The sequence below is a fragment of the Coregonus clupeaformis genome, chromosome 5, assembly GCF_020615455.1.
Source record: "Coregonus clupeaformis isolate EN_2021a chromosome 5, ASM2061545v1, whole genome shotgun sequence".
Taxonomy (NCBI): Eukaryota; Metazoa; Chordata; class Actinopteri; order Salmoniformes; family Salmonidae; genus Coregonus; species Coregonus clupeaformis.
The window spans coordinates 23,881,155-23,892,971 of NC_059196.1; the positions used below are offsets into that span (position 1 = coordinate 23,881,155).

At 42.4% G+C, this 11,817-nt stretch overlaps 1 protein-coding gene and 1 pseudogene across 1 annotated transcript; one reads left to right on the forward strand and one right to left on the reverse strand.

The window, feature by feature from the left end:
- The first annotated feature begins 7,957 nt into the window (after positions 1-7,957).
- On the forward strand, positions 7,958-8,893 carry LOC121568199 (olfactory receptor 8I2-like). The gene has a single exon (XM_041878762.2). It carries the CDS (start codon positions 7,958-7,960, stop codon positions 8,891-8,893), a length of 936 nt encoding a protein of 311 aa, XP_041734696.2.
- A 2,047-nt stretch (positions 8,894-10,940) lies between these two features.
- On the reverse strand, positions 10,941-11,466 carry LOC123482760 (annotated as a pseudogene).
- Between the last annotated feature and the right edge of the window lie 351 nt (positions 11,467-11,817).

Below are 11,817 nucleotides of genomic sequence, written 5' to 3' on the forward strand. Positions count from 1 at the left end.
TAATCAACCCAGATCCCAACGGACTACTATCTAGGGCATGGACAGGAAAGGGAGCATCAACGGGCAGGAGGGGAATCCCTAACTTAACACAACATTTCCGATCAATAAAATTCCCAGCTGCGCCTGAATCGACTAGCGCCTTTTGCTGGGAATGAGATGCAACCTGGGGAAACATTACAGGTATACATAAGTGAACAACAGAGAGCTCTGGGTAAGTGGGGCGCCTACTCACCTGGAATGGCTCCCCAGCGCGTGACCTGTCGCCCCGACTCCCTGGAGTCCCTCCCCAGCACCGAGCCGCAGTGTGTCCTCTACGACCACAGTTGGTGCAGGGGACGGCCTCCCTCGGGCTCTCTCTCCTCCTCCCTCTAGCGCCAGCACCTCCAAGCTCCATAGGGATTGCCTCGGAGGCACTGGAGGATGGAATGGACGGCCCCAACTCGGGACGTCCGCGGGTGGCCAGCAGGGTATCTAGACGGATGGACATGTCTACCAACTGGTTGAAGGAGAGATTGGTGTCCCTGCAGGCCAGCTCTCGACGAACGTCCTCACGCAGGCTACACCTATAGTGGTCGATGAGGGCCCTCTCATTCCATCCCGCATCCGCCGCTAGAGTCCGGAAATCCAGTGCGAACTCCTGTGCGCTCCTCTTCCCCTGTCAGAGGTGGAACAGACGCTCCCCCGCCGCTTTACCCTCAGGTGGATGATCGAAAACCGCCCTGAAGCAGCGGGAGAACTCCGCGTAGGTGATGGTGGCGGCGTCTATTCCCCTCCATTCGGCGTTGGCCCACTCCAACGCCTTGCCGGAGAGACAGGAGATGAGGGCGGAAACGCTCTCGTATCCCGAGGGCGCCGGGTGTATGGTAGCCAGGTAGAGTTCTACCTGCAGGAGGAACCCCTGACACCCGGCTGCGGTGCCATCATACGCCCTCGGGAGCGAGAGCCGAATCCCACTGGATTCCGGTGCTGGTATGGGAGGACTGGCCGATGGTGGTGGTACGGTAGGAGGAGGTGTGGGCACTCCTCCTCTCTCCCATCGGCGCAGGGTGTTCATCACTTCTTGCATGGCTGACCCGAGTTGCTGGATCCTGGCGTCCTGGCTGCTGAGCCGATCCTCCAGCGACTCGGGCGCCGCCGCTGCTCCTGCTGACTCCATAGCTGGTGTGTAATTCTGTCAGAGTTCGGATGTAGATGCAGTGGTGGAGTCAAGCGCAGGACAAGGAGGTTCAATCAAAAATGTCTTTACTAAAAATAAAGCACAGGGAAAAACAAAAGGCCTCGAAAACAAAGGAGGCGAACGATTACGCAAACACGCGTAAACACTAAACATACACGAGACACCGAACGGACAAGCGGACAATTACACACAACTGCAAACAAACCAAAAGGGAAACTTATAGGTGACATAATCAAAACTCAATACGAAACAGGTGCACACACAAGACATAACCAAACAACTATCGAAACATCCAGCGGTGGCAGCTAGTACTCCGGGGACGACGAACGCCGAAGCCTGCCCGAGCCAGGAGGAGGAGCAGCCTCGGCAGAATCCGTGACACCTTCCAGGCGTTTGTGTGCTATGTATTCTGCACCGTGTACAATAAATAAATAGTTAAGTGAAACCAATCCAAAGCCTCTAACTAAGGGACTTTTGGACTAAAATACACCGTCAATGGAGATTCTCCATTGAGAATATTTTTTATTCTAGGACCAGTCTTCATCTGGGTACTGTAATCCGTCCCTTATTCTTGTTCCCGACCGCTGAAGGCATGTATCTGGATACTGTTGAGTGGCTACCTTGCTAGCTTCAGTCTGAATGAGGGTGCATCTCAATAGTCTGTGGAAATGTATCTGTTTGTACTATCATTCTGGAATAATAACACAAACATACTGGTAACCAGGCTACATAGTTAGTGCTCTGTAGCTTTTCCTGACCATGTGATCTAACCAGGGAAAACAGACAATAACTCTGGACCCTGAGTCCTAGCTATAGTCTAAAAGCTAGGCCCAGAGCTATTCCTGCTCAGGTAAAAGTGAGGACCCTTATTATCCCTCTGGGCTTCCGTAGGCCTACAGTACACTTTCAGGTCCTACCCTCCCATAGGGGATGACAGAAGGTGTGCGTCCCAAATGGCACCCTACAACTTTATTTCATACTTTTTACAGGATGGATGGAATACATTGACCAATGTGTCTTATAAATACATCATGACCCTTACTGGATTATTTGGGTCAATCATATCTCACTCACAGTGACCCTGGACAAACAAGATGCCTTATCTCAAGAAAGGTGTCTGGCCATCTGCCCTCAGAAAACATGACATGCATCCAGATTCTAAACATCATTTTGTTTGTTTTCATGCTAGACTATTTCCCTAGATTTCTCTTTCAAAATGTCAAACAGTCACGAAGCATGTATGTACCGTACAGGGCCCATTTTCCATTAGTTATGGATGTAATGGTGTCAGGTGGGCTATAAGGTAGGCTTACCCTTTACACATTTACATCAGTTTATTCACTGTTGTCAATCGATTTAGGCAGTTTTGCATATCTTGATTTGTTAGATACAGCAGCCTCTGGCAGAAGTGTTAATTTAAGAAAGGAATTCACTGTAATTAATTAATTCTGTATTTTTTATTTAAATAATAATGTATTACTTTCCAGTGCAGCCAACTTCTTGTTAGGCCCAGTTCAATATTGTTGCATCATTCACATCAGACCAGTCTGAAGGGAGGCCATTAAGCCTAATGCCACTCTGCACCTCCCTGGGACTAACCCTTTAATTGGTCTAACGAGAGACAAGAGACGGCGACCAAGGGCTACCTCTGTTGTTGTTTCAGCCTCTCTGATCTCACAGGTAGATGTTGCTAAATTGTTTTCAAGGGAATTGAGAGATACAGTGGACTAATGACCTGTTTTCTGAAGACTGACGGCCAAATACAGTAAACATGTTTTCTTGCTCAATTGACCAGCTTCTAAATACCTTAAGGCATCAGGATAATGAACGGGCATTCAATTCATGACTTAACATCCCAATGTCTCTGCGTTTCTATGTGGTATACACTTTTATGTTATATCTCAAACACACAATATTACATATAATGTTTTACCTTCCTTTGAAGTAATTCCTATATAAATTGGGTGGCAGAATATTACCCATTTCAAACCACTGAAACCCCAAAGGAGCTGTCTTTAATGATTGCAATTTCCAGCAAGACTAAAACAAGTGGCCATCTGTCAAGTTGCAGGCATAACGGTATTGTCTTTCAGTCATCCCTAAGCCTAATATTAGTCAGGGCTGTGTACTATAGGTGTAGGATTTTAATATGATCACCCTGTTGTTGCAGGAAATTTCCTGCACAGCAGAAAATGCAAACATGTAGTGTATGAGGTTTTAAAAGGCTTCTAAATTTTGTAATTTCCACTGACATTTCAGACTTAATTTGCTTAAAAATGTATCAACCCCTACCAAAATGTCCATTAATTATAATCCACATAATTATTCACATTTCCTGTTGCTACAGGATTGTTTTCCTTATGTAGTAAACTGGCTAAAATATAGCTCCTACATCTGTAATTCAGCTGATGGGCCATCAGCTCATATCAGCTAATCAAATCAGACAGGGAAACACAAACATTATCGGTTTTCACAACATCCATTAATGTGACATAGGGCTACCTGCCATCAAATGTTCTCTCGGAGAGGAGGCCATTCCCCAAACTATTTTAATAAACTTTGATATTGCATTTTGTCTCTGTTGTTCATTCAGTATGCCTTCACTCGTTTGAACAAAACATTTTCAGTTGATTGGCAACCTTACGTTTGTTAGAAATCTTAGGATGTCCTCTTTTCTGATAATATATAGATAAAAAAAAAAACTTGAACTGCATTTTTTTGCACATTTTCTTTTCTTTTTTTTTTCTCCTTCATGCACCATTGCACTCCATTCCTTAGGCTACCTCACTATTCAACCTGGACTCAGGGATAGACGTAACATAGTAAATGTAAGTCTGTCTCCCTCCATTTAGTATGATATGTTACGAATTACATTTTGTAACGTATCATACCAACCAACCAACTACCCACCCTCCTTTCGTTTTTGCCTTAAGTAACCTTCTGTCTTATGTAACCATACCAAACGTAACATGTTATACAAATTTGGGTGTCCCGAATTTAGTCTAGTCTATGAGACCAGGCTGCACTATTCTCAATTTCATCTACATCTAATATTATAGGCCTATGTGTTCAATTAGTTTTGATAGGCTACAGTAGGCTATAGTTTAGGTGTAGCCTACGGCTGCATTTCGAATACACTTGACACTTGTATGTCGTAGTGGAGACCAATATCTCTCTTGTTATTAAGCTATATAAAACAACAGTTATTGATGTGTACGGATGCATTTCAGATACATTTTTGCAGTAATAGGACCTAGGTTTACAGTAGCAGTAGGACATTTATTAATACAATTAATGCTTTAGCGTTTGAGCGAGTGAGAGAGAGGAGGATTTTGAGAGCAGGCCCTGGTGCGAAATGGCTTGCACTGCGTAAAATGGCCGGTTTTCGAGTGATTAGATGTGTGTCTAAATATCTTTAATCATGACAAGTAAAAGCCAAGTATTGACACAATAAAAACATATCTCAACAGTCATGAGTTTGGATTTTCTGTGAACTAAACCAGTCCAAGTCATCAGTTCTGGTAGGACATGTATTTTCACAAATGCTAATTGCTATTAACACCTTGGCCATTGTCCTCATTTGTTCCGATTAGTTGTGCATAGTAGCCTAGTCTTTGGAATTAGTTCATACATTTTAATGTCTTAATAAGAATTATACACTTGGGGACACCCGAGTGGCGCAGCAGTCTAAGGAACTGCATCGCAGTGTTGTGGCGTCACTACAGCCTGGTTCATCCTGCTCTAGCGACTCCTTGTGGCGTGCTGGCGCCTGCAGGCTGACTTCGGTCGCCAGTTGAATGGTGTTTCCTCCGACACATTGGAGCAGCTGGATTCCGGGTTAAGCGAGCGGGTGTTAAGAAGTGCGGTTTGGCGGGTCATGTTTCGGAGGACGCATTACTCAACCTTTGCCTCTCCCGTGCCCGTTGGGGAGTTGCAGCGATGAGACAAGATAGTAATCACAAAAAGGGGGGTAAAAATTACAACAACAACAATTATACACTTAAGTTATTGGAATCTAAATGTAAAATACTTTATCATTTCAAGATCCGATATCAAGCCATGGTACTTGCCTATGGAGCAGCCAGAGGAACTGCCCCTCCCTACCTTCAGGCTATGCTCAAACCCTACATCCCAACCCGAGCACTCTGTTCTGCCACCTTTGGTCTCTTGGCCCACCCACCCCTGAACTAACACTCCACCTTACTAGCTCTGACTTTGCTAATAGCTATATTGAACAAAAATATAAATGCAACATGCAACAATGTAAAAGATTTTACTGAGTTACAGTTCATATTAGGAAATAAGTCAATTGAAATAAATTCATTAGGCCCTAATCTATGGACTTCACATGATTGGGAAAACAGATATGCATCTGTTGGTCACAGATACCGTAAAAAACACAATTTGCCTCGTGCAGCGCGACACATCTCCTTCGCATAGAGTTGATCAGGCTGTTGATTGTGGGCTGTGGAATATTGTCCCACTCCTCTTCAATGGCTGTGCGAAGTTGCTGGATATTGGAACTAGAACACGCTGTCGTACACATCAATCCAGAGCATCCCAAACATGCTCAATGGGTGAGATGTCTGGTGAGTATGCAGGCCATTGAAGAACTGGGACATTTTAAGCTTGCAGGAATTGTGTTCAGATCCTTGTGACATGGGGTGTGCATTATCATGCTAAAACATGAGGTGATGGCAGCGGATGAGTGGCAAGACAATGGGCCCCAGTATCTCATCCCGGTATCTCTGTGCATTCAAATTGCCATCGATAAAATGCAGTTGTCCGTAGCTTTTGCATGCCCATACCATAACCCCATCGCCACCATGGGGCAATCTGTTTACAACGTTGACATCAGCAAACCACTTGCCCACATGACGCCATACACATGGTCTGCGGTTGTGAGGCTGGTACTGCCAAATTCTCCAAAACGACGTGGGAGGCAGCTTATGGTGGAGAAATTAACAATAAATTCTCTGGCAACAGCTCTGGTGGACATTCCTGCAATCAGCATGCCAATTGCATGCTCCCTCAAAACCTGAGACATCTGTGGCATTGTGTTGTGTGACAAAACTGCACATTTTAGAGTGCTGTTTTATTGTACTCAGCACAAGGTGCACCTGTGTAATGATCATGCTGTTTAATTAGCTTCTTGATATGCCACACCTGTCAGGTGGATGGATTATCTTGGCAAAGGAGAAATGCTCACTAACAGATATGTAAACAAATTTGTGCACAACATTTGAGAGAAATTAGCTTTTTGTGCATATGGAACATTTCTGGTATCTTTTATTTCAGCTCATGAAACATGGGACCAACACTTTACATGTTGCGTTCATATTTTTGTTCAGTGTACTTTATTGAGGAAAAATGTACTTACTATGATTGTGATATGTGGTTATGCCACCTAGCTATCTGAAGATGAATGCACTAACTGTAAGTTGCTCTGGATAAGAGCATCTGATAAAGGACTAAAATGTAAATGGAATTTACCCCAACCCTGGTTTCCACATGCTGAGGTGTGATATGATATGATACCAGCACAGATACCGGTTAGATCAGGGTTTCCCAAACTCAGACCTCGGGACCCCTTGTGGTCCCGAGGACAGAGTTTGGGAAACGCTCAGTTAGATCCTCAGAGTGGTCAGGAAGTGACAAGACTCTTCAGATAAGTACTAATAATTACAAGTATGAATGTAACCTATTTGGTGCAGTGTTGACAGCCACCGCATGGAGAGAAAGAGAACTGTGGGTTTTCATTTGTATTTTCTGATGTTCAGGAAAATTCTTAGCAACAAGAGTGATCAAAGTAAGATCCGACATCTGTAGGAGTTTGGCCATACTCTAAACATGTTCTGTTAAAAAATATAGCAAGGTAACAACACTACCTTGAAAATATAAAAATTGCATAGATGTGAGCTAAACATTGCTTTGATCTTTGCATTTTGTGGAAAGCGTTAATATGAATTTGAACAATATTACCTTGTTTTTTTCACATCTCATCTCATAATCCATTTTATTGATGTGGTCTCATTAGGAAGGTAACCTCCAGCGTGAGCAGTGTGTGTCTAAGAGTTTCACCTGTCTGTCACTCCAAACATCTCACACGTTGCTATGGGAGTTGAGATACACAGATACTGCCCCATAAAGGAGTGGCACGGAGAGTGGAGAAGTGTCATACCCAGGTATGATCTTGTCTGCTCAGGTCAAGGGGGTCTGCTCTGGCACTCAGAACAGAGATACAAATACACAGACCATGCGAATTATCATCTTCAAGGAGAACTTGATTGTTGTTCGTACTCTGTTTTGATCATTCATCAACCATATGAATGATCATCAATGATTATCTTCAAAGGGAACTTACTTTGAAGACTTGGAAATTATTACTTTGTTTTGATTATTCATCTAACGGATTCAGTTCAATATTTTGAATGTTCCTCCATAACTATGAGTTGAATGATTTGTGAAGATTTGTTTTTAACTATAATGTTTCATGCACACAAGAATGTGATGTATGTTGAATGCCGGACTGTCTGCCCACTGCATTGTACCGTAGGTGGCTGCTGAGGCTGGGTGGTTTGGGTTGTCCTGCAATCAAAATAATGTTCAACTGACATTTTGAATACCAACAACACTGTGAAGGAGAGCTATCATTGTTGTGAGGCTGAAAGTGCTACTGTACGGTTGGCAGTTACTATTAGAATGTCATCAGAAACTTGGATAAACTGAACATTCTCAGGTCCTGTGTAAACTAGTCATGTGTGCCTGCTGTCAATGACAATGGTGTTCAACTCCTCCCAGGAGATAATGTTTGTGCTGCATGGACTGAACGTGACACAGACAAACAAACACATCTACTTCGGATTTACTCTCATCCTATACCTCTTCACCATTTTTGTCAATCTGACACTGATCATTAACATTTTTCTGGAGAAAATGTTGCACGAACCTATGTATTTATTCCTCTGTAATCTGTGTATTAATGGTAGCTATGGCGCTTCAGCTTTCTACCCAAAGATACTTTATGACCTTTTATTTGACTCTCATGTGATAACATACATTGGGTGCATGACCCAGATATTTGTCATCTACTCCTACGCTTTCTGTGAATTCACCAGCTTGACAGTGATGGCATATGACAGGTATGTTGCCATCTGCAAGCCGTTACAATACCACTCTATCATGACCACTCGAAAAGTATGGACACTGCTTCTTCTTACGTGGCTTTTCTCATGGCTAGAAAGTAGCATTGGTATGGGACTAACAGCTAGTTTACCTCTCTGTGGCGTCTACATCGATAAACTCTACTGCTCAAACTGGGCGGTCGTGAAGCTTTCATGCGTGGACACCACACTGATCAACCTCTACGGCTTCATTCTCACGTTTTCTCACGTCTCTCAAACGATACTCATCCTGATTTCCTATGTGAACATCATCAAAGCGTCTTTGCGTTCCCGGGCGGAGAGGAGAAAGTTCATGCAGACCTGTCTGCCTCATCTGATCACCCTGACTAACTTTACCATATCCATCACCTTCGATGTGATGTACGCTCGCTATGGCAGCAACACCAGTCTGCTGGCCCTGAGGAATATCATGGCGGTGGAGTTCCTAGTTGTGCCTCCTCTGGTAAACCCTATCATATACGGGATGAAACTCACTCAGATTCGGAATAGAGTTGGACAGATGTTCAACCGTAAATTTGCTGCCCTAAGATAAATGTATTGTGGTGATGCACTTGTGTGTATCAACATATCCTTCTTGTTGATCTATTTTACATAAAGCTATTGACAATTTTCATGTGTTCTTTTTCATGTACTTCAGGAAGGAAAAGGTGAAACTCACTCTCACAATTAAAAACCTGGTACTTTATTTATCTAAATATTAAAATCATGATGTTTTGGCCATCAATGGCCTTCGTCAGAATTATTTTTCATGGACGTCATGTGGAATAACTTTGCCCCACTTATTTGTCGTTAATAAAAGTCTTAGCCGTTAGGGGGGTTCTACTAAGCTAGCATATGGAATTGTTTTAAGATGGTCATACCATGGATTATTTAGATATTTGATTTGGAATTTTAGGACCCCTTTAGGTATAAATATATATATATATATAGAATAACACATTCATGAATGGCAAAGAAGACAGTCAAAAAATAAATAATAAGGAATAAGGTTTTGAAGTGTCTGTCCTATATCTAGGAGATATAACAAGCCCAGGAAATATTTTTGTTTTTTTGGACACATATTTAACCCCTTATTTATGTTTGGCACTAAACTGCCTCCATACTTCCATTCATTAGGAAAGGTTACTTCAGATGAGTCCCGTGACACTTGTGGGGGTCATAGAGCAAAATGGTGAACACCATCGTGTTTGTGAGAGTCTCCCCTTTCCACAGTGGGAAAGGGGAGTTTGTAGTCCAAATGGAGTTACCGACTTCAGACGAGTCCCGTGTGGAGCAAAATGGAGAGTCTCATCTTTACATAGAGTGGTCATATTAGTTTGTAGGCCAAACCGTTCGGACGCTACAGATGTTTTCGTGAGAAGACCGATTTTTTAGATGTCTCATGGTCTGACAAACACCGCTGTAGCTCGGCCACCTTCCACCGCAGATGCAGAAGGCCGACATAGGCGGATGCGGTGGATTGAGACGCAGCCAATGAAAATAAACAGATATCTCTACCATAAACTGACGGATTTCAATGGGTGCGTCAATTACTAATGACTGAGATTGTGTTTGGCTTCGCTTGATACGTTTAGACAAGCAGCCAAATTTGGATATTTTTTTAACTCATTGGTCTTTTGACCAATCAGATCAGCTCTAAAAAAGATCTGATGTGAAAATATCTGATGTGATTGGTCAAAAGACCAATTAGTGGAAGAAATATCAGAATTTGTCACGCCCTGGCTCTAGGGACTCTTTTAAGTTGAGCCAGGGTGTGTAGAGTTTATGTTTTGTGCTCGTTGTGTCTAGTCTAGTGTTTGTATATCTATGTTGGCCAGAGTGGTTCTCAATCAGAGGCAACGAGTATCAGCTGTTGCTGGTTGTCTCTGATTGGGAACCATATTTAGTCAGGTGGTTTTCCCACAGTGTTTGTGGGATCTTGTTCCGTGTTGGTTTGTGTTTTGCACCTGTGGACGGCACGTATCGATTTGTTGTTTTGTTCGTGTATCATTTAATAAATAAGTATGTTCACCTTCCACGCTGCGCCTTGGTCCTCTGTTCCCGACGATCGTGACAGAATTGCGCTGCCTGTGTGAACACAACCATGGAGTCATCTTGTTGCCTGACCAAGTAATGTACCAGTGCAGTCCAACACTTGTTTTTTCCATTGTTTTATAAATATTCCCACTATATGAGTTTAGAATAATACTGTGAAATTGTACAAAATTATAATGCCCTTTTAGAGTAAGAGCTGTTTGAAAAGACTATGAAATTTCAGTATGTTTTGGTAGGATGGAGATTTAGCCTGCAGCCTGTTTTGGTGGGATGGAGTTATAGCCTGCCAGCTGACATCACCAGGCGGTAAATTAGTTAATAATCCAACAAGAAAAATAGTTCCAAACCTCTCTGCCAATAATAGCTTCTTTTCAGTTTTCCCCTCCGCACTCAGACCACTCCCAGACAGTCCTAGAAAAATTATTGCTTGAAAAATTGTTTTGTTATGTTACAGCCTTATTCTTAAATTGATTATATTGTTTTTTTCCCTCATCAATCTATTTGATCTAATCTATCTCATCATTGATCATCCTTGAGATGTTTCTTCAACTAATACCATATATGATAGGGTGCAACAGTGTTGGGAACAGAATGAACTGTACTGATATTAATACATTAACCTCTCCAGTTATTGTGCCTGTTGTAAACAACAGAAAAAATAATTGCTGGCAGAGAAGTTGATGAAAGTGATCAAGTGGGGAGCACACATATTAAAAGCCTTATTCCATGACTCCTTTGAGGCTTTCAAGCAAATAAATAATATTATGACATATGAGAGCACAACTAACACAAAAGGTAAAACTACTAGGCTTGCTATGATACATATATTATAGACTTGCTCAGTGCACTTCCAACACAGGAGAGTTTAACAACTGCTAAGTTATCACAAAAAAAAAACGTATTGATGTTGTATCTGCACAAAGGGAGCCTTGAAGTGATAAACATTTGAAAACAGAAAATAGCTATGGGAATAAAATATACCAAGGCTAACAACATCTTCACTTTAGAAGGGGTCATAATGCTCTGATATCGCAATGGCTTACAAATGGAGACATACCTGTCATGAGCCATCACTGCTAGAATGTATATGTAGAACAGAAATGTATATGTAACAGTGGGCCAAGAGACCAGAGGTGGCAGAACAGGTTGGGGTGTAGGGTCGTCCCAAGGATCCCACTTTGCATCTGTTTGAGCAAAGCCTGAAGGTAGGGAGGGCAGCTCCCCAACTGCTCTGTAGTTATGCAGTTAACTAGCTAACATGACACAAAACATTCTCAGTTACAGTACATTATAAACTTCATTAGATTTTTTACATTTATTTTATTCTTTGGGCTACAGAGAAATTATGCCAAAATGACACCTATTTGTATGGTCAATTACAGCAACTATAAGTAGCAAAACACATAATTCATTATTACAAAA

Bases quoted from the DNA above. Each gene is read 5' to 3' on its own strand.
- LOC121568199 (XM_041878762.2), top strand. From the start codon at position 7,958: ATGGTGTTCAACTCCTCCCAGGAGATAATGTTTGTGCTGCATGGACTG.